The sequence below is a fragment of the Felis catus genome, chromosome B2 (assembly GCF_018350175.1).
Source record: "Felis catus isolate Fca126 chromosome B2, F.catus_Fca126_mat1.0, whole genome shotgun sequence".
Taxonomy (NCBI): Eukaryota; Metazoa; Chordata; class Mammalia; order Carnivora; family Felidae; genus Felis; species Felis catus.
In genome coordinates, this window is record NC_058372.1 from 120,633,367 (window position 1) to 120,657,255 (window position 23,889).

General features: G+C 44.9%; 1 protein-coding gene across 2 annotated transcripts in view; it reads right to left on the minus strand.

Annotated features, from left to right (window-relative positions):
* Positions 1-23,889, minus strand: part of SLC2A12 (solute carrier family 2 member 12) — a 59,733-nt gene that overhangs the window by 4,892 nt on the left and 30,952 nt on the right. The window contains exons 3-4 of one of the 2 annotated variants that reach the window (XM_003986576.6): positions 14,179-14,301; positions 9,287-9,419 (exon numbers count right to left, since the gene is read on the minus strand). In XM_003986576.6, the coding sequence (XP_003986625.2) occupies positions 9,287-9,419; positions 14,179-14,301 (256 nt within the window). The remainder of the gene's footprint in view (positions 1-9,286; positions 9,420-14,178; positions 14,302-23,889) is intronic. The other variant, XM_019831260.3, reaches the window with a different exon arrangement.

Below are 23,889 nucleotides of genomic sequence, written 5' to 3' on the forward strand. Positions count from 1 at the left end.
CTCTATTTCTCTTTTGTCAGCGAACTGAAAAGGCAAGATCGTCGGCAGAGAGGAAGTGGGAAGGGTACTCAAGGCTTGAGGAAAGAGTATAGAGTGTAAGGTAATCCTCTTGGAGAGGAGGGAAGTCAACTCTCTGGGCAACGTGCGTTGTAGGACTCGCCCGAAGACCTACTGGAGATTTGTGTTCATAAATCTAAAATCAGTCTTGTCAACACGGTTGTGTGTCTTCTTCAGCCATGCTGCGCCCCTTGGGTGCAGGGATAACATAATAAATGGTTTCATCAGAGTTGGGTTTTCCCGAAATGATGGAGGAAGCGAAGGCAGGGAAAAAGGAGTGGTGGTGGTCCATGAAGTCTGAGCAGGGGAAGCCGATGGCTACTCAGTGGATTCCAGGCCCTGGTGTGGCGTGGATTTGTTGCGGTGCTGGTGCTTGGGAAAGTGAGCTGGGACGCAGAGGGGTCACAGGGCGAGGGGTAATGACAGTCCGTGATACGACCATCCTGTTTGCTCCCCTTCCGAGCAAAATGACAGAAGGGCTGTAGCTGATTCCCTCACTTCGTGAACTTCTGTCCCATCTCAAGCCTCAAACCTTCCATCCTGTCACTCCACTGAGACTGTGCCTGACAAGCATGCGGTCACCTTACTCTTTGTACTTGACCTCTCAGCAGCTTTTGGCACCATCTGGTCCCATCTTCCTAGAACACTTTTTTTTTTTTTTTGGCTTCAGTGATCCCGTGGTCTCCTGGCTTTCCCCCAAACTCACTATCAGCTCCTTTTCAGTCTTTTTGGATACTCCGTCTCCTCTGTTGGATCTCTAAATGTCGGATTAACCTAGGGCTTGGTTCTGGACTTCCTTCCCTTCTCTCAGCTCTTTGACTAGATTTCATCCGGTTCCACAATTTAAATGCCATCTACAAACTACATAGCAGCCCAATCTGACCCTGTCCCTGAGTGTCTTTCAGACTTATTATATATTGCACAGCTGGCTAATAATATATCTCCCTGATGCCTAATGGTCATCTCAAAATGAATATATCGAGAATAGTACTCTGGACTCTCTCCATCCCGGAAACCTAGTCCTCCTTGTGGCTACCCTATTTTACCATCCACGTAGTTTCTCAAGCTAAACATTTAGGTGTCATCCTGACTACTTCATTGCCTTACTCTTATATCCAATTCATTCATTCATTCATTCATTCATTCATTCATTCAATAACTTTAGCTGAGATCAATTAGCCAGTGAGGCTGATAAAGAAGTTCTCTAAGAAATAAACCTTAGGGCACAAAAACTTTAAAATAGTGGGAAGATACAACGGAACCAGTAGAGGATGCTGACAGGAGACAACCAGGAGGGGAGGGTGGTCCTCGAAGGCAGTGAAGCCAACTATTTCAGGAAGAAGGGCATGCTCACCTCGGTCCAATTCTGGGAATGGTCACCACGCTAGCCATTAAGATGAGGAAGGAGAATTGACCACTGGCTTTAGCATTGTAGGGGTAACTGGGATGCTAAAAACAGCAATTTCTGTAGAACGGTGGCCATAAAAGTCTTACTGGAGCAGGTTCATAAGAGAATGGGAAAAGAGGAACTGACAATGAATATGCTAGAATTTGCTATAAATGGTAGCAGAAAAACAGCAAAAGCCAAAGAGAAAAGTGGAATCAAGGCCATTTTTTTTTTTTCAGATGGGGAAAAATTGCACAGGGTTTCCCTGCTGGTGAGCATTTGAGATAAAGGGAGAGGTAAAATGGGCATGATGCATGGGTGAGCAGAGAGAACTGTCAGAGAATGTCCTGGAAAAGGCATGGGGGGAGAACATGAAGTGATTGGCCTCAAACAGGAATGCTGAGGCTAACAGAGAAAACCCAGAGGGATGGTGGCGCATTTGGATACAAACGCGTGCGGGTTGGTGTGCCAGGTTATGGAAGTGTCCATTTTTCTCAGTAAAGTCAGAGGGGCAAGGCCGTCAGTGGGAGTGAACAGGGCTAAGGAAGAAGGGAGGTTTCCAGACAGAGAAGGCAGTATGGAGCAGTTGTCTAGGAGACAAGCAGTTAATGGACCAGGGACACGTGCGATCGCCAGGCAGCAAGCACTGAGGGCCATTTGAGGTCAATGATCGTGATTCGAAACGAGAAAAACCCAACACCGCGCTTGTGTGCTTTCTCAGCCACGCTCCGCTGTGCGACTGCAGAGGCTTACTTGGCACACCTCAAAATGTAAATCAGATCATGTCACTCCCTGCTTAAAATATTTTAGTGGCTTCCTATTGTACTTAGAATGAAATCCAAACTCGCTGGGCCTGCAGAGCTCTGTACGCTCGTCTCTACCGACTTTCTGACTAATCTCACACAGATTTCAGCTTCCTGGGCTTCCTGCTGTTCCTGGAGCAGGTCAAGTGCGTTTCGGATTAGCCTTTGCGCTGTTCTCTCTGCCCGAATTCTCCTTCGCCCTATCTTGGTTGGCTCTTTTATTATCACATAGATTTTATCTTAAATGTTGCCTCTCAGAATAACCTTCTCGGATCAGCTGATCAAAAATAGCCCCCTGGGGCACCTGGGTGGCTCAGTAGGTTGAGCATCTGACTCTTGACTCTTGATTTTGGCTCAGGTCATGAGGTTGAGGTTCGTGAGATCGAGCCCCGTATTGGGCTCCACACTGACAACAGGGAGACTTGCTTGGGATTCTCTCTCTCCCTCTCTCTCTGCCCCTCCCCCACACTCGCTCACTTCTCTCTCAAAATAAATAAACTTTAAAAAAAAAACAAAACCAAAAAACCTAGGCCCTGATTAGGAGGCTCTCTTATTGTCATGTTTTAATACGGCCTTTTTGCTTGTTGAGTAATGTTGCCGTAGCACCTAGAACAGTGCCTGGCACGTATTAGATGCTCAGGAAATATTTATCAAATCAGTGAATTTGGGTGAATGAATGAAGCAATGACCTGCTGGAAGCGGAAAATAACCTAAGTCTCAGAGCCAAAATATTTCCAAAACGTTAGCTTGTTAATTTTCTCCATTTGTTCCCGCTTAAACTGAGGAAAAGCATCAAAGTCACAGCTGAAATAGCAAATATGGCAAACATCCCATTTGGAGTTTGTGGCTGGCAGGGCAGAAGTTCAAAACAAAATCCTTTCAAATTACATTCTTGCTGAAATCTTGTCCGACCTCTCAGCTGAGTCACTGCTTATTTTATAAGAAACTTAACAACCTTGGGAGAATGTTTTCTCAGCCTCGCGGAGATGGAAGCACAAGCCCCGAACTCCGGAGATGAAGAAAGAGAAGTGCTAAGCGCGGTATGCAGGCTCAACTTCGAAGTTAATTTGACATTATAAATGGCTTCCTTTCTTACTCCTTAGGAAGTCATCGGGAGATACATGTCAGGACTATCTCTTTCCATGGTGGCAAAAAATGATTCACTTGTTTCATAGACTCCTAAATTTGCAAAGACTTGCTTGATATAGCAGCGTCCTTCCGCAATCTCTAAGCTCCCTTAAGCTTCCGCGTCCAAGCGAGCTCCCTGGGCTTTCTGCTGCCCCGCATTTACTTAGCCGGTTGGAGAACCATTATGTATTTTATCTTTTTATTTTTGTCGCCGACATTTCCCTCCAGGGAACCTTTTTTTTTTTTAAATATATGAAATTTATTGTCAAATTGGTTTCCATACAACACCCAGTGCTCATCCCAAAGGATGCCCTCTTTCATAGCCGTCACCTACCCTCCCCACCCTCCCACCCCCCATCAGCCCTCTGTTCTCATTTTTTAAGAGTCTCTTAGGCTTTGGTTCTCTCCCACTCTAACCCCTCCAGGGAACCTTGTCTAATGTACAGACTTTGGCCAGTCTGCACAATTCGGGCTGCTTACATTTTCATTTGAAAAGCCTTTGCCAACCTGCTTCTTCGAGCTCAGATGAACCACAGGCTCTCTACTACTAGATAAACAGCAGTTAGCCAAGGGTTCCCAGAGCAACTCTTTCCGCCCTCCGTACTGGGTTTCCGCACACCACACACCCTAGGAGATGCCTTCACTGCTGCTGTGAATTTCACGTGCAGGATTGGTTTGCCACCTCCTCTCTTATAATTCTCCGCATCAGAGCTCGCATCTATTTTTGGCCTCCAACACCTGGTACCCGTGTCGTCTTGTCGAGGGTTCACGGTGCTTTGGCTTCTGGATTCCTCTTACTCTGCCGTTTATCACTTGAGGTTCGGATTTAAGTGTGAATACCTTGCGTGACTCAAAAGTAACAGAAATGTGATTCTTTCGAAAACCTTTCATAATCCAGGCTTTACTGATTTAGACGGATTCCTTCCCCACCCTGACGCTGAATGAGTAAGTTTTGTTGCGTTTTAGACAGCCAAATCAGATACTGCTAGGGAATGTCTTATTCTGGAGGTCTATTAGATAGAAAGATTGGCTCTTCTGAGGGTTTGTCCTCAAATTTTTATTTGGTTTGCAATTGGATACATTCTGACAGCCCCGTGTGAAAAATAGATCTGAAAGTTTCTTAACCTTAGCTCATCCAGAACGTTCCTTCCACTTCCAAGTTAGACTTAAAAAGTTAATTCCTAACTGCTTTCTCCCTGCCTCAATTCTGTAGTGTTGTTCACGAGAATTTTAACAAACCTTAATGTTTTAAAGGAATTTCACACCCCCAGCTAATAAATGGGTAGTTAAAAAGTGCTTACGCACACGGTGGACGGACTTACCATGAAGCCAATGACACACAAGCCCCAGGGTCCCTCCCTGCACAGCCTCTTCCAAGACCTACATAGTCACACCTAATTTCACATTCATAATTTGTATTTTTTTTTTCCTTCGACAGGGCCCCTCAAAAGCTTAGGCTCCACGAAATGTGGATCAGCCCCCACTTACATCCCTATGCACTGATGTGTTGAGGACCATCTTCCGACCGACACCGGTCTCTCCGCTCCCTTGGTCCATTTGCATGTCCCAGAGGCACCTCACAGACAGTCCGTACAGACTGAGTTCAGGGTTGTCCCTGAGCCCCGCCGGGCTCCTGCCCCCCAAACCTGCTCCTCCTTCTCCTGGTCTTACGAGGGCACATGTCACCATTGTGTATGGGGTTAGTTCTCTAAGCTTGAGGGAGATTTGCTCCTTTCCCTTGACCATCTTTTCCAATCCAGGTCTAAGTTGTCTGGTTCCATCCCGACACGCCAACCAGCCCCATAGTTTTCTGTCTGGTTTCGTCAACACACTCCCATCGGTCTCCCTCACTCAGCTGCCCCTCCACTTCCATTCTCTGTATTTGGCCAGAGTCCTCCTTCAAAAATCGGTAACTCTTCCCTCCTGTTCGGTTACTTTATTTTTTCATGTTCATTTTTTGAATTTTTAATGTTTATTTTTGAGAGACAGAGCATGAGCATGGGAGGCACAGAGAGAGGGGGAGACACAGACTCTGAAGCAGGCTCCAGGCTCCGAGCTGTCAGCACAGAGCCCGACTCGGGGCTCGAACCCACGAGCCGTGAGATCGTGACCTGAGCTGTGGTCAGATGCCCAACCGACTGAACCGCCCAGGTGCCCCTAAACATGCCCCACTGCCTTTAGCACCAACTCCAAACTCTTTACCAAGAAGGACGAGCCCCTTCCTGACTGTTCTCTGCCTTCTGCTTGGCACTCCTGTCTCAATCCTCATATCCTCTCCAGACCACACCAGCGAGTATACTGGCCTCCGCGTGTGATCCCCCTGTGTCTCGCACATACACCTCTTTGCCCAGGCAACTCCTTCAGGATTCTGCTTCGGTATTATCTCTTTCAGGAAGATTTTATAGATGAGATCCTCCAATATAGGCGATCTTCCTTGGAGCCTGCCAACAACGCTAAATATTTGTAATAGTCTGTTTTCTTGCCTGCCTTCTAAAGAAGCTATGGATTCTTTGTCTCCTGCGTTTTCAGTTCTTTCCTAGAACGGTGTCTGGTGGAGAGCAGATGGTCAAAAAAGAGTTGAATGAGTAAGATGAAACCGTGGGGAAGGGAGTGGTGTGGTATAGCCAGTGGTGTGTATAGCCAGTCGGGCTCACTTATCTGAACACATACCTCTGCCTCTTCCCATTGCACAGGCTCCATTCAACTGTAGATGAAACCACACCCTACAAGCCACAGATCAACACCTATTGTGCTCCACACGGTCATCCAAGCTCTAATCCCCCCACACAATGAATTCAGCATTGGCCTTGTTCATAGGTTATCAAATTGAACAGCGGATACTTTTCCACCATCCTCTAGGAATCAAGATTATGCTAGGCACCACACAGAGGTTCCGGAAGAAAGACAATGGGCAGAGGCCACTCCTGGAAACCAAGACTTTACCACTTAGTTAAGGAGGGGGAATCCCTAGAGTCCTAGCTACGCCAGTAGAGAAGAAAATGGGACTCGAACATGTGAAAAATCCAGGAGAGAGGAATGCTATCCAGGGCTGGGGTTATGCAGGGCTTCTAAGATGAGGCTTTGCATGGTCTCTCAAGGCATAAGGATGACCGGCTAAATCGGCGATGGTAACTATAATGTAGGAAGAGAAGTCGAGAGAAAGAAATAAGTATCAGTGAGGCAGGAGGGAAGCCAGGAAAGAAAAGTGTTTCACAGGAGCTAAAAGAGAATTTCAAAAAGAGTAGGTGTGGAAGAGTCAATGTGGTTAAAAACAGTTTTTTGTGTGCGTGTGTCCATCTCATCAAGAGATTAAGTCGATGTCTACAGCCCTTGATTCTGGGCTGGCCTTGGGACTTGTAAGATGCTAGAGAGCAATGCAGGTAATGCAGTGTGACTTCCAGAACGTATACCCCACAGGGCCTTATAGCTCCGGCTCCCACCGCCGTGGAATGCTGCCCAGAGTCTGACGTGTGAGGAAGCCATGTTAGATTGGAGGCTGAGGCCACGTGAAGGGCAATGGGGGCTCCCCACTGAGTCAGCACCCGCCGCCATCCTGTGGGTGAGGCTCCCTTACACTGTCACTATGGCGGTCCCTCCTGCTGATGGAGACACATGAGTGCAGCCAGGCTAACCCAGCAGAGGCACCGCCCAAGCAAGCCAAAGAATCCTGGGAAATGGGAAATGGTGTATCTTAAGCCACCACACTTGGGGATGGTGCGTTCCACCTGAACAGACAGCTGACGTGAAACAGGTGACAGGGAAGAATGAGAAGCGAAGAATGAACAGCAGATTGGGAAGTCTTTAGCGTCCGGGCATCTAAGTCCCCGAAAAAGGCCTTGAATCTGAATCAAGTATTCAGATGAATGCATAAAGTTACCAAGGTCTGAGGCTACTAGTTATTGGAATCAGGTATCTGTGACAGTCCTGTTGAGATTCTGTGCTCTCCAAGAAATCCAGTCGGTTGGTTTCAACTAGCATAGGGCCAGGCAATGTGCTGATCAGGCCAAGGGTACAGCAGGCTTTCCTGACAATTACATATCTTCGTAAATGAGTAACCTTCGTTTTCATTGTGTTTTTTTAAAAATGGGGGCCTTATCTGTATTAAAAAGTAATCCTACAATTTGATGTTTAACTTACAGCCTGAATTAAGAGAAAAGTCCTTCTGCTCACTTAAGTGAAATATTTACTTATGTATTTATTTATTTTTTAACGTTTATTTATTTTTGAGACAGAGAGAGACAGGGCATGAGTGGGGGAGGGTCAGAGAGAGAGGGAGACACAGAATCGGAAACAGGCTCCAGGCTCTGAGCTGTCAGCACGGAGCCCGACGTGGGGCTCGAACTCACGGACCGCGAGATCATGACCTGAGCCGAAGTTGGATGCTTAACCAACTGAGCCACCCAGGCGCCCCTTTAAGTGAAATATTTTAAAGAGGCAAACCACTCTTGGGGCTCCTGGGTGACTCAGTCCGTTAAGCGTCTGACTCTTGATTTTGGCTCAGGTCATGATTTCACAGTTGGTAAGATCGAGCCCCGGGTTGGGCTCCATGCTGACAGCATGGAGCTTGCTTGGGATGCTCTCTCCCTCTTTCTCTGCCCCTCGCCCCCCTCTCTTTCTCTCTGTCTTTCTCTCTTTCTTCTCCCCCCTCAAAAATATATAAATAAACATGGGGAAAAATGCAAACCATCTAAAAGTGTATAAAATACAAACAGAAAGTTTTCCAAACCCTACTCTACATGAATATGTATACGTCCAGCTACCATCAAATCACCTATCAAGTATGTTCTTCCTTCAGGCAAAAGCTGAAGCATCACGGTGCCCACATTTCCTGTAGCAATCATACATTTTTCTCCAGCGCATTGAAAGACTTTCTGGAAGAAATTCCCAAACTGTAAATAAGTCGTGCCCTCCCCGTATATTGAAACCCAAGAGCAAGAATCTCTCCATGTTCAAGTGTAATGATTTAATCCGAGGAAGAACGAGTTCCCCTTCATTCCTGGCCCCTGTGCATCACCTCCTTGCCCTCAGTTGAGCAGTCAGAGCTGTGAGCTCTGTTAGCAAAATCAAAGAGTTTTCTATGGCCCCTGTCTAAGTTAAATGGTCTAAACAATCTCTCTATGTGAGATGCGTTTCACCAGTTTTCTGAATGCTATCCCTGCGAGAAACTTTATCTTCTTTTTTTTTTTTTAATTTTTTTTTCAACGTTTATTTATTTTTGGGACAGAGAGAGAGCATGAACGGGAGAGGGGCAGAGAGAGAGGGAGACACAGAATCGGAAACAGGCTCCAGGCTCCGAGCCATCAGCCCAGAGCCTGACGCGGGGCTCGAACTCACGGACCGCGAGAGCGTGACCTGGCTGAAGTCGGACGCTTAACCGACTGCACCACCCAGGCGCCCCAAAACTCTTTATCTTCTTAAACTCGTTTTGATTGTGCCGCATTTGGAATGACTGCAGTCACTGAAACTCGAGTGTTCCTGATAATCTTAGCCTTAACAGGTGTTTAGGGCTTAAAGACAACCTACAAGTGTAATAGGAATAGAAGCCTGTGGTTCTGGCACGGGATGAACATGGCATTCCAAGACTTACCTGAAACCCCAAACAAACAAACAAACAAACAAAAAACCCCTCCTGGGTGGGGGACCTAGGGAGACGAGAGAGGTTCTTTGAACATTTCTGAAAAGAGCTTTGAAAAGTTCACCTGTTAGAAAGCACTGGTTATTCTAACTCCTTCGCTTAGTCACCCAGATTCAACGCATGGCCCTAAAACCTGCAGTTGTGCTCTGAGATATGGCTTCACACCGTAGGGAATATCCTGAAATAATTTCAGACGTTATCATTATTCGGTTGTACATAAAAGCTGCATTTTTTGGACCAGAGTGTTGTGCAGAGAGCAATGCATAGAATACTTACCCTTTGGCCAGCTCCGCTGATATCTGTTCCAAAGAGCATCCCTTCGTCTCAGGTATAAACACAACAACAAAAACCAGGGATGCGAGGCTCATGATCGTGTATATAAAGCACACCCATGGCAAGCCAATGAGATCTACAAAGGACAAAAGAGACTGATTAAAAATGTGGGTTTTGCTTTTTGTTTTTTATTTTAGAGAGAGAGAGAGAGAGAGGGAAAGCAGGGGAGAGGGAGAGAGAGAGAGAGAGAGAGAGAGAGAGAGAGAGAGAGAATCCTAAGCAGGTTCCACCCTCAGTGTGGAGCCCAACACAGGACTCGATCCCAGGACCTTGGGATCATGATCTGAGCCGAAATCAAGAGTAGGACACTCAACTGACTAAGCCACCCAGGCATCCCTCAAAATGTGTTTTGTGTTGCTTTGACCCACTTTGTGGACAGCTGCTTCTTAGAGCATATAAAAAACATGTGTATTTCCGAACACGCTGGTAGAGTATATATCCAGGGAAACAGCAACTACAAATTAAAAATACAGTCAACCTCTGTAAGTTTCACGTTTACCAACTACCCCAGCTTGCCCTGTCAAAGTAAATAGAAGCCTTGTGGCTACCACCATTTAAATCCAATGCCATTGTGCCATCTTCCTGCTGAATATGCTCATTGCAAAAAAGAAAAAAGACCTCAAACAACACAGAAACGGAGAAAGCAGAAGGTAAAATATCTCCTCTCTCTCTCTCTCTCTCCTCACCCCACAGTCCCCCTCCTGGGAGTACTGGCTGTAGCAGTTTGGTTTCTATTTGGTGGATATTTTAAAAGACATTTATACAGATGCACTTTTCTTGAAATGAGCTCACCCGTCTTTACCCTGACTCAAATACGTCACTCGTGTTGGCAATATTCATTTTAGTAGCTGGCAGCATTTTTGTGATGCGTCTTCCTGGATTCAGAGAAAAAAGTGATAACTCCTTTTTTTTTTTTTTTTAACGTTTATCTATTTTTGAGAGACAGGGTGCGAGCAGGGGAGGGGCAGAGAGAGAGGGAGACACAGAATCCGAAGCAGGCTCCAGGCTCTGAGCCATCAGCACAGAGCCCGACGCTGGGCTCGAACTCACAAACCGAGAGATCATGACCTGAGCCAAAGTCGGACACTTAACCGACTGAGCCACCCAGGTGCCCCAGAAGTGGTAACAGTTCTAATGAAAGGCATTAGCTTGCTAAGATTCATCAACAAGAAGCCGCATCCTCTCCTGCCAGCCTGGTGTTTCCTCTGACTCCTTCTGGTCAAAGATACAGTCCTTTTGTAGTTACTGACCAAGGTTCGAGGCAAGTTAACTGGTGAGAAGCGGCCCCCAGGGCACCGGAGCCTGGCATGGGCACTGCGTTGCCCCGGGCTTAGCGGCAAGAAGTCCAGCCTGGCGGGGACTTGTGGGAAAGAAACTGGCTCTTAACAAACACAGGCTCAGACCGACCTCAGCCAGAGACAGTGCAAACAGCCCTTAACAGCCGCAGCCACGAATCCCGACTGGTCAGTCAGGGAAAAGTGCAGTGGGGAGGTTTGGTGAATGCAGTGTGGAAAGATCTGGGCATATTAACCACCTGCCAGTCAGTGAGGTGAGGAGGAGCAGGAAGAAGGGACAGTGCTGCAGTTCTTTGGACAGTTTTTTTTTTTTTAATTTTTTTTTTTAACATTTATTTATTTTGAGACAGAGAGAGAGAGACAGAGCATGAATGGGGGGAGGGGCAGAGAGAGAGGGAGGCACAGAATTGGAAGGAGGCTCCAGGCTCTGAGCCATCAGCCCCGAGCCCGACGCGGGGCTCGAACTCACGGACCGCGAGATCGTGACCTGAGCTGAAGTCGGACGCTCAACCGACTGAGCCACCCAGGCGCCCCTGGACAGTTTTAATTAAAGTCCCATCCCTTGTGCTTTCCTTGCTGCTGGCACAGGCTTTTGCCCCAGTGAGGGCTTAATAAAGTGCTTGTAGAATCGGTCGTCCTTTCCTCTCTGGGACATAAAACCGGAATATAGACAGTGGGGGAAAAAAAAAAGGTCACCTCATCGAACTCGTCCTCTGGTCTGTTTGAACACTTTCAGTAACATGGAGTTGATGAGCTGATGGCTTCAGAGATTCTCACCGCACAGTGGGCTGGCCCAACTGTTACAAAGACCTTCCTCACCCATTCTGAAGTCCAAGTACTACCTTTCAAGAGCTCTGGCTCTGGTCCTGCTTTGCCCTCCGGGTCAGCTCTCCAGTCCCTTCGTCATGACAGCGTGACAGCCACGCAGGCACCCGAGCGAGCTCCCATCCATCCTTTCCCTGAGCATCTTCTCGCCCCAAACACCCAGGACTTTCGCAACTTTTCTGCACAGACCGTGGGGTCACAATGCCCATCCAGGTGCCCTCCCGTGCTGGGTACACGGCAGCCCTCTTTTTTTATTTTTAATTTTTTTTAAATGTTTATTTTTGAGAGAGAGAGAGAGAGAGAGACAGAGTGTGAGTGGGGGAGGGGCAGAGAGAGAGGGAGACACAGAATCCGAAGCAGGCTCCAGGCTCTGAGCTGTCAGCACAGAGCCCGACGCGGGGCTCGAACCCACGAACTCTGAGATCGTGACCTGAGCCAAAGTCGGACGCTCAACCGACCGAGCCACCCAGGCGCCCCTTGGGAAGCTGACTTTTGAAAGTAAGCACAGCCTTCCCTGTTCTCAGCAAATTCGTGTCCTGCCCCTTTGCTTTTATGAGAGACCTACCTCGGTATCTGTTTTTGCTAACTGAGAAAAATCCAGAGAGGATTTTCGCTCTTAGGAAGTGCGAGTTGCTTTGCTTCCGGCCATTTTGGCTTCTGAGTGGTTTGGTAGACACACTCTACTTTCGAACAGCGGGAGAAACCTGTATCGAATTTCAAACGCAGCCCGGTGAAATGTCATCTACAGGTTCATTCCAGGATTTTTAAGTGAATGTGCTTTCCCAACGTTTGTTCTAAATGCAGGAGAACTTCTGAATGTGCATTAGCTCATCTTACACATTAGCTAGCCTTCCCAGAGACTTATGTCATCTTTTCCCATCCCTGATCGTTTCCATTCTTTTTTCTATTTTTTAATTACAATTTTAAGTCTAGTTGACACACAATGTCACACTGGTTTCAGGTATCAGGTTAGTGATTGGACAAGTTGACACATTATGCCATGCTCACTCCATTTTTGCATGTATATTTCTTTTCTGCACATCAAGGGGCAGATAAGGGGTGTGTGTGTGTGTGTGTGTGTGTGTGTGTGTGTGAAGATGAAAGGTACCGGCCTATGCACGTGATCTGAGAAGGACACGTATGGTTGGTGCTAATGACCAGTTTCTTTGTTTCCTTTAATCTTAGGCTATTTCTAAAAAACGTGGGACGTTTGAAAATGTTATGTAAAAACCCAAACCATGGTTAATGAATAACTCCAAAACTGAATTTCCAAAAGTAGATGTACTCAAAAAAAAGTGGTTGACAAGTATTCAGAAGTATAGATATAGACCTTTTCGAGTACACATCCACTTTTCAAAATTCATATTTTATATGTATTTTTTAATACGTATATCAGATACACATATAATGGGAAAAGGAAAGGAAGAAAAGAGCTCCTTAGTAATTTTGGAAGATGCTGGGGAACTGTCTCATTATTTTGAAAACTAGAAAATCAAGAGAAAACGTCAAGCATTTACCTTGCCTTTTTCCTACGATTCATCCTTTAGGGCAGGCAAATAACTAATGAGAAGAAATTCCTCCTTAGAGAAATATCAATGACAAAAATACAGAAGGAGCGATGCAATGAAAATAACGGATCTGGGGTGCCTGGGTGGCTGAGTCAGTTAAGCATCCGATTTCAGCTCAGGTCACGATCTCGAAGTTTGTGAGTTCGAGCCCCTGTGTGGGGCTCTGGGTTGATGGCTCAGAGCCTGGAACCTGCTTCAGATTCTGTGTCTCCCTCTCTCTCTGTCCCTCCCCTGTTCGTGTTCTGTCTTTCTCTCTCTCTCTCTCTCAAAAAAAAATGAATAAAATATTAAAAAAATAACACTTAAAAAAAAATAACGGATCTGGGTGATGATCCTCGAAGGGGCCTGAATGACAAAGTGGGACACAGACAGACAAGCAGACACACAGGGTGTGCCTTTGTGGCAGGACACCCGCCATCATCTGTGAAGGAATTCATAGACAAACAAATGAGAAAATCTAAATCTGCTCTCAAGCCTCGAGATCTAAAGAGCAGTTCTCAGGAAACCCAAAAGACAGAAGGCCACGTGACATGACTGTAATCAGCAAAACCCAGCGTGGGGAAAACTCTTTGAAACAAATGACCCAGTTTCTTCATTACAAATCCAAAGATGGGCAGGAAAGGGAGGAAATGGAGATGAAACCTACAAATTAGGAGCCATGTCAATCAACGGCAGATTGTGTTATTTGGATCGTGATTCAAACAAAGTATAAGAAAACATAAAAAGTGTATAAAAGACATAAAAATAACAGAAAATATAAAAAATAACTATAAGACATGGAAGAATGTGGATACAGACTCGATATTTGATACTAAGGGATTACTGTGAATATTTTTATTTCTGATAATGACCTTGCAGGTATAGGTTTTAAACGCCTGATCTTTTAGAGGTCCACGTGGAAATTTTATAGACAAAATGACGTCCTGTCTGGGATATGACCCAAAACAATTCGGGGAGAGAGAAGCTGGGGTTATAAACGAATTCAGAATGATAACTTTAAATTGGGTGGTCGGTACATCAGATACATCCTCTTTATGTTTGAATGTTTTAAAAAGGTCCACAGTGAAATGTCTTTTAGGTGAGTGTGCTTCCCCAACATTTGTCCTATGAGCACAAAAGGTGTTAGAGGCAAACAGCAGGTCCTTACCGGTCACAGTCAAAAATGTCAGAGAGATGATGAGATTGATGCCCCAGTTCATGCTAGAAGTTAAAGCCATGGCTCGTCCTCTAATTCCAGCAGGAAAAATCTCGCTCAGTAGTAGCCAGGGCACTAGAAGAAAGGGAAGAGAGGGTGGGGAGCAGCGAAATTATCAAACACCCATTGAAACGGAGGGCCAGCCCCCTGACCTCCGACCTCGGCTCTGGCCCTGAGTGGTCTATGGTTGGAGAGCAGGGCTGGGTCCTTCCTTGGCAGGAGGGAAGAGGACAGGCTTCCTGCTCCTCTCCAGCCAAGTGAGAAAGGATTCGGGAGAAACACCAACAGAGCCTGACAATCCTGGAGGAGGGGTGGGGCAGGGGTGGGGGGCGGGAGGACAGAAAGCGCTGGTATGTGACACAGGACTGAGAAATGCAAATGGGAGGGGCAGTGGCTGGGGCCACCTGCCAGGGAGCAACCAGAGAGGCAGCTTGGGACCTCTGCCAAGCACGGAGTCTCAGGGCCAGACCAGCGCTCTACCTGCTCCATGTCTGGGCCCTTCCCTATAATTTCCTTTGCCCCTGACCTTGGAGAAATCCAACATCATAGCCAATGAGTGGGTAGGAAATGGAGCCACGAAGGCAGGAGGAAGGAGGCCGTCTTATTCCCCCTTCTCCCACTTGGTCTTCCTGACCTGGGCAAGCTGAGCAGACAGAAGGTCTGAATTCAACAGAGCTCCGAAATTTGATTATTATACTTGACTTAATGTTTGAGTGTCTGAAAGGAGACTCTGGTCGGCACAAAAACTGACCAGAGCACTTTTGATTCTCTGGGAGTGACGGGGAGCATTATAGGACCCTCCTGATGGGATCAGGAGGGGCGGCCGAGGGGCAAACGCACTTGTCTTCTGCTTACAGCCTTTCAAGTCCCATCTGCCCTCATAAAGGCGCTACGAGTTCGTACAACGGACGGAGCGCGTCCCGAAACTTACTTCAAACGAGTCTCCTCAAATCTCACACGATAGGAACTATTACTATCCCTCTTCACAAGAGAAGAAACTCGGGCTGAAAGAGTTAATAATTTGCCAAGGTCACGGCGCTCACAAGTGGCACGGGTGCCACTGAGTCCTGGCGGTCAGTCTGTGAAACTCATGCTTTTTAATCACGGTGCTCTCTTGCTGGTGGCTCAATAAATATTTGTTAATGAATAAGTAAATGTGGAATCTAAGCCTTTGATTCTGAAGAAAGAAGGACGCAGGAGCTGCCCCAGCCCGGGCTCACTGCTGGCTAAGTCACCTTGTGTTGGAAAGCCATCAGTCACATACAGCCCAGATGTACCGTCCTAGCCCAGTGGAGGTGGGGGGTGGGGGCGGGGAGAAGCTTGAAGCCAGGGAGGGGCCCCACTGCGGGCAACCACTGGGAGGGATCATGTGGGAACCAAGCTGTCAGCTGTGCCTCTAATTTAACAACTTGGCTCGCATGACAAGAGCAGGCTCTGGGCTGAAAACATCTGCTCATAGTAAATTTGCTGTTTCAGAGTAAGAAAAACAAATTGAATTATAGAAGAGAGCTGGAGAAACATTTTTTTTTTTTTCTTGATTACCTTTTCCACGTGAATCCGTATCGAGTTACCTTTAGGGCATGGAAGATACTTTTAACAAAAGGAACACGATGATCATTGTTTTAATTAACAGGGAATTCAAAGTCAACATTTTGTACCCCTCCCCTCCGCTTCCTACTTGCAAAAAAAAAAAAAAAAAAAAAAAAAAAAACCAACTTTATTGTGTTCTTGCAGATTACACCCGAGGTAGGATCACTTTGCTCTTAATGAGACCAAAGCAGTGCTCAGGTAACCTTGTCTGGGGCTTTGTTAAGACTGGGGATCTGGCTCTGACAGTTGTGTGATTCTAGCAAAGTCTTTGTAATGACCTGCCCTTGGACAAATGCAAGATGAATTTATGTATATGCAATTTCTTTGGAGCTAAATAATCTACACCACAGACCAATCCCCTCTGCCCCTTTCTGCCATGGTTTTTTGTCAAGGTACAGCGGAGGGTCTCTTATCACCTTTTGCTCTAGCAGCCATAAGGAGGAGGTGGGGGATGGGTCACTCTTTCATTCTGGTTTCTGGAGGAGTTCGCACAAGTTTGCTTTATTTTTTTAAAAACTTTTTAAATGTTTACTTATTTTTGAGAGGGAGAGACAGAGCATGAGCGAGGGAGGGGCAGAGAGAGGGAGACACAGAATCCGAAACAGGCTCCAGGCTCTGAGCTCTCCGCCCAGAGCCCCACTCGGGGCTCGAACTCACAAACCGTGAGATCATGATCTGAGCCGACGCTTAACCGGCTGCGCCACCCAGGCGCCCCTCACACAGGTTTTTCTTGGTCTACTTTCATCCCCACTTCATCACCTCTGAAACTCCCTCCTTCCCTCCCCAGTTTCATCATGACCTCCTCTTGGAATTATTTGGTGGGATTTTGGAAAATCATTGCTGGGGTCATCAGACCCATGCTGACATCGGATGAAAATGAGCTGATCTTTCTGTTGTAGAAAGTGGTAGAGCTCGCCAACAAGAAGATGGGACAGTTTCCTAAAGCCCTAGTTACAAGCACTCAATCTGAACTGTCAGAGGCTTCCTGAAAGGACCCACAGTCTACACTGAAAGCCTGGGTACTAGGTGTGCATTCAATTCAGCACCTGAGCCAGCGTCGTGGGCCGTTGAACCAGTCAGTGAGCAATGAACTGAATGTTGAGAGAGGGACTTTCCTTCGTCTCTGATAAGAGCTTGTCAGGCAAACCTTGCGCCTGATGTTTCCAAAAATAATGCATCACTGTGGAAAGCTTCCACTTCTTTTTTGATCTAATAGAAAGAATTCAAGAATCGATACCTTGGCTTATCTAATATTGACAAACTGGGTGCTGTAGCAGTTGACAAGCATTTTGACAAGGATGGTTCAACCTCCCGATAAGAAGCCTGTTAAGTCAAAAACAAGGATTTTAATTGTTAAAACTATTGTTAAGATTGTTGATATTATTTTAACAATGAGTTCAGCACCCTAAAATCACAGACTTCCAAAATCAGAAAATGAAATGAAGTTCTGAAGGTGGTCCTTGCAGCAAGGGAAAACTTCCTGGAAGGATAAGAATCTTTCCACGGCAGCCTCAGGAGCAAGATGATGAAAAGCCTCCACGTTCCCTGGGAAGGGGCCACGAATACCCAAAGCGGAAAGAATGGAGAAGCTCTGTATCAGTTCACAAGGAAGGAGCGCGGAGATGTAAAATGTCACATGGGGATTTACTATGTTGATATTGGTAATGGCAAGTAGAAGTCTTCTGAAAATCACCAACGTTGCGTTCTCATGAGATGGCCTCATCGCCCTCCCAGGGAAAATTGAGGTATTGTCACACGGCACCGTGAGGAAGTGCTGGCTCTCTCTGGGAGTCCTTGTTCTCCCCTTCCCTGATGACAGAGCCAGAGGGGATGCTTTGTGCCCACCGCATAGCGAACTCTTCTACAATGAGTGCCACCGCTACAGTTTAGCAGACCCTGAAACAGTCCTCCTTGATTTCTGTTATTCCACCTTTAACCCTGACGTTCCAGGACTACCTTGGCAATTCGTGCCTCCATAAATGTCAGTCTGCACATGCCTTTTTTTTAATGTTTATTTTTTTTATGTTTATTTTTGAAAGAGAGAGAGAGACACAGAGTGTGAGTGTGTGTGTATGGGGGGGTGGTGCAGAGAGAGAGAGGGAGACACAGAATCCGAAGCAGGCTCCAGGCTCTGAGATGTCAGCGCAGAGCTTGATGTGGGGCTTGAACCCACGAGCTGCGAGATCACGACCTGAGCTGAAGTCGGCCACTTAACCAACTGAGCCACCCAGGCGCCCCAATGTTTATTTATTTTTGAGAGAGAGTGAGAGAGACAGAGCACGAGCAGGGGAGAGGCAGAGAGAGAGAGAGAGAGAGAGAGAGAGAATGTGAGGCAGGCTCCAGGCTCTGAGCTGTCAGTACAGAGCCCAATGCAGGGCTCGAACTCACGGACCACGAGTGCGCAACCTGAGCCAAAGTCGGATGCTTAACTGACTGAGCCACCCAGGTGACCCTCTGCACAGGTCTTCAAGGCCTTCTTTTGTGGCTGCGAGGATAGAGGAGATTTTGGACTTGCCAGGACACAATTTGTCCTCAAGTATTGGAACTTGTATTTCACATGCTACTGAATCACCACGGCTGCCCGTCAGAACGCGGCTGACCCGGGTGAGATCTGCAGACAGTGTTGACGGCCGGACACAGTGTCAAAAAATATGTTGACGTATCTCCATGTGCCGTGGAGGACAAGGACTTGCATTGGTAGGGGCCATCAGTGGAGATGACCCAGCCCACCCGAAGGTAAACTGCCTGCTTATCTCCACCCCCTCCATATGAGCCACCAAGGCTATCACTTATCAGACCTGCAGCTCTCCAGGCACGCCTTCCATTTGCCTTGAGCTTCTCCTGAACCTCCTGGCATGCCAGCTCCAGGTTTGAAAAGTTCGTGGAGGTCTTAAACTCTTACCAGAGAATTCCTAGCAACTTTGGAGGAAGTTCTACACTCAGGGTGCAGAACTTTCAACAACCTGACTTGCTGAGAAATCAGTGTTCCACACTCTGCAGAAGTAAAGCTAAATCCCATGACTTTTATTGCCTATGCAAACAGCGCAGGGCACACCTAGCTCTCTGTCTGCCAAGAGGTCCTTTAAATATGAATGTGAGAGGGAAATAGGCCCATTTCCTCCCAACCAGATGTTTAATTTTTTTTTTTCAACGTTTATTTATTTTTGGGACAGAGAGAGACAGAGCATGAACGGGGGAGGGGCAGAGAGAGAGGGAGACACAGAATCGGAAACAGGCTCCAGGCTCTGAGCCATCAGCCCAGAGCCTGACACGGGGCTCGAACTCACGGACCGCGAGATCGTGACCTGGCTGAAGTCGGACGCTTAACCGACTGTGCCACCCAGGCGCCCCCCAACCAGATGTTTAAATCCTGGCTTCGGAAGTTCCCTAAATAGGATAAGTATACTTTTTAAAAGTACCCTGCACTGTAGAGCACCATTTCCAACATCAGTGATGACGCAATAGCTTTCGCTTATTTTTATTTTTATTCTTATATTCTCCTTTCTCTCAGTCTCTCTGAGTTTTGCTCATGCCTGGCCTCTTCTCAAATATTTTATTCAAGAATACTATTTTGTATTACTTAAACAAACCAAGAAAAGCAACAAAAGAAAGTCTCAATGTTCCCTAATCTTTCTATCTTCATGATCTCTAGTCAACACCAACTGATTTTTTGAAAATATTGTAGGGGAAATTGGAATAAATCGAATAACCCTCTGTTTAAAAAATGCCAGAATTGGGGTGCCTGGGTGGCGCAGTCGGTTGAGCGTCTGACTTCAGCCAGGTCACGATCTCGCGGTCCGGGAGTTCGAGCCCCGCGTCAGGCTCTGGGCTGATGGCTCAGAGCCTGGAGCCTGTTTCCGATTCTGTGTCTCCCTCTCTCTCTGCCCCTCCCCCGTTCATGCTCTGTCTCTCCCTGTCCCCCAAAAAAAATAAACGTTGAAAAAAAAATTTAAAAAATGCCAGAATTGATCATGGAACTCCTTTGTGAGCAGGAACCAGTTGGAAATAAGAAAAAGCTATTGGCAGTGGTCTTCAAACTTTCTTCTTGTGTAACCTTTAAAATAATTTGAAAAAACTAAGTACTTTCTTTCTTTATAAGCCAGCATCAAACTCCCTTTCACCATAAATTTAGCTGATAGCAAAGAATGCAACTTCTATGGTATTATTCACTCTAATATAAAATAGAACACTTATTCTATGAAATACCATACCTATCTGATATTCATCATCATCCATTTAAAAAATACAGGAATGAGGTACTTAACACCAATTTTATATAGTTTTTCACCTTGAACTTGGTATTTTATCCTTTTGTAATGCATTTATAAACTTGAAAGTCTTTTGGTCACTCCATCATAATTCTCTGAAAAAAAATTACCTTAAATTGAAATTTTAGGGATTTTTTAATTTCCCCTAAGAGATTTTGGTATTTTTTCCCTCGGGTATTAACACAATAATTAATACAAAATGGATGAAAATTATAGAAATATGTTACAAATCTTTAGAAATAATTATCAGATATGAAAAGTGAAATGTATTGAAAAAAAAAAGCCTCCCTTAATTGACCGGGGAGTTTTTTCTTTATCATGTATGTGTGGGTGAATGTCACTTCTAGAACAATATGGTACATTTCTACTCTTTAGATGAAATTTATTATTCTCAAGGATAATGAAAAAAGATGGGGAGTTGAAGAAATTTTATAACAGCAGTATCACTCAGTTCTTTGCATTAACAAAACAAGTTTTTTGTAATGATATATCAGCTCATAACTTGGTTAGATCATTCTTTAATTTTGTTGAAAGTAAATTATTGGAAATATCTAGGTTTATGAAAAGATGATTATCTAGTCATTCTCATTTTTCCATACCATACCTACAGCAATATTTCCTTTTTTTTTTACTCAGTATATGAAATTTATTGTCAAATTGGTTTTCATACAACACCCAGTGCTCATCCCAAAAGGTGCCCTCCTCAATACAGCAATATTTCCGATTATTTTTTTGATTAGTGCTCCTGAGGTTTTTATAATTTGGGACACGTGTCATAATAAAAAGGTTTCCTGATGGGTAATGGGTGTACTTTAACAACAGTTATTACGATGGAGATGAGGAAGAAGAAAATTTAGGGAACAGATTTTCCCTAAAGAATCAAGAAATTTATTTTCTTTGATGTACCATTGAAGGAGTACTCTGGAAAATGAACCTCTAGGAGTATGACTATCCCAATTTTCGAACCACTGAACTAGGATTCAAAACGAAAAATAAAAAAAGGGGTTACGAGAAATTAGTCTTTTCTTGTCTAAACTATAACTTGAATGTCATGCTTAGAGCTAATACATTATGTGGCGCTTTTTTGATGATTGCTTTGGGCTTAATCAAAAAGGTATCCTGGTTTTTAAATGTTGCAAATATTCCTCGGAAAAATTCTTAACATCGTGCTCCGGAAAACATAAAGTAGCAAAGGAATGCTTGGGTTGATCAAGACAGTATTAAAACCTTAGTCTGTTTCTTTCACATCTTTACTGTGTGATATTCACAGGCTTCAAGGGCACAGGACTACGCTGTGGCGCCGACTGAGAGGGAAGTTCAGCACTTGTTTTATGGGAACAGTTGCCCATGGTAACGGAACTGATGGTGTCATTTCATTAAGTGTTGAGTTGTGCTCACACTACAAAAATGCAATTTTTACACTGCTGCTGTTAGGTACTGGTTTCCTGCTTCATGTAACTCCAAAGAGGAAAATAGGATTTCACTGGGCAAGGGCACATATTTCTTTCAGCACAGAGCCCGACGCGGGGCTCGAACTCACGGACCGTGAGATCGTGACCTGAGCCGAAGTGGGACGCTTAACCGACCGAGCCACCCAGGCGCCCCAAGGGCACATATTTCTTTAAGCCTTTCCTCTTTCGCTCAGATGCAAACTTAGTATAAAACTATTCAGATACCATTTTTAAATTTACTTTGCATTATTTTAATGACTCACATCAGAGCACCAAATAAATCACCATTTTCATCAATCAACATGGCCTTTAACTTCATTAATTGGAAAAAAGGAAGAGTACGGGTGGGAATATTGGTGATAACTAAAACCTAAGATTTAAAAGAAAAAAAAATTTGGAAAGATCTTAAACTTACACACTTAACACTTACACTTAACACAGACTAATGTGTGAATATGATTGTTTAATGGCTACAGTTGATAATAAAACACCCACGTTTGTAGCATAATAATTTGGGGGACACCTCGTGGCTCAGTGAAGCATCTGACTTCAGCTCAGGTCATGAGCTCACGGTTTGAGAGTTTGAGCCCCGCATCAGGCTCTGTGCTGACAGCTCAGAGCCTGGGACCCGCTTCGGATTCTGTGTCTCCCTCTTTCTCTGCCCCTCCCCCACTCACACTCTGTCTCTCTCTGTCTCTCTCTCTCAAATGTAAACATTAAAAAATTAAATAAATAAAATAAAGCATAATAATGTATGCAGTATGCCTTTTCTCTAAAGGTATGTAACTATCCTATAAGAATTGGAGGGGAAAAAAGATGATCACTAAAACTGCCTTTAACAGTCATGATTCTGAATATTAAAGCCCTAGAGCCTAGGAGGCAATATGAAGAATACTGAAATCTTTTTTGAAACATTCAATGTACTCTGGTCTGTATGCTTCTGTGTTCTAAACCCAATATATCTTAGAGTGAAGCAGCTTCCAAATTAGAACCTGCTGTTTCACATCCCGGAACTATCAAAATCTTTAGCTATGCAAACATCACATGAACAATTGCTTTTTGAAGAACTAGAGTTATTTAGGTATAAAATCTAAATTTGAATGTTATGGCAGAGGAGTCTCATGCTTCCTACTGCTAACCCATCCTCCAAAAAGCTGGCTAGACTCCGTAAAACTAAACCACACAAAAAGTTAGACTCTACAGTTTTTGCAACTTAAAAAAATTCTGGTTTCTTATTGAAAACATAAAATCAGCTTTTGGGGGTTACTTGACTCGAGAGACAATTCTCTGTGGCTCTCTCGCAGTTCTGCATATCTTCTGAGCAAAAGCGCTGACTGTCTTTGGTCTGGGCTGTCTTTCTAAGGATTTTTGTATAACAAACAGCCTTGGAAGACAGAGATAGGGTCTCCTCCGGAGCAAAGGTTTGTTTACAATCCAATAAATTAAAGATAATGTCTTCCATGGAAGAAATCAGGCTGGCTTACTGTCTATTATAAAAGATTTGGGTTCCCTAGGCTTGGGGCTCCTCTTCTCAAAAATAACCCATAATATGTGCAGGGATTATCTCGTTCTCTTTGTGGTTAGCTTGTTTTCTGTTGTTAGCTTGCAAGTGGGCTAAAATATCAGCCAGTTTACAGTTCTTGAGAGTTTGATTACTTGCGGCAATGGCATGATTTTTCTACAAAGATCTTTTATTACTAACTGTGGACTGCCCATTTACATCTGATGGATTCAATGGGATTGTTAAGCCTGAGATAATCCATTGAAATATTTCTGTAAACTCTAATATTAATTAAAAAGCAAAAACAAGTCTCAAATGCCAGGTTCAGATTTTCACATATTTCTCTTAGGAAAACTGTGAAGGAATTGACTCAAATCTTTTCTGTAGAGGCAAGTTTAAATACACCTAATTACTAAACCAAGGTATGGAACATTATTCCATGACACTGCTAATCTTAATCTTTGTTTTCAAAGGAAGGACTGGGTCTTGTATTTGGGGAAAACAATAGAAATCTGGAGATGAATATTTTGTATAACACTATAACTTTTTAATGGCCTTAATTTTAGGAAATTTAAAATGTAAAACTTCTTAGGTCATCAAATATTGGAGATGGCCTTGCATCCTGAATTGAGTAGCTTTATTCAGGTATAATTTTTGGTGAAAGGTACACAGGGTTCCATACACCATACATGCATCTCTAATTCCCTATACACTGACTCATATACCAGAGGAGATCAGGACGTATCAACCCCAAACTAGACAGAGAGCTCCCCTTTAGTCCCAGAAGCTGAGAGAGTTCCAGAAACACTTTTTTGACTCCTACAACACATATTTATTGCACCCCTGCTGTGGG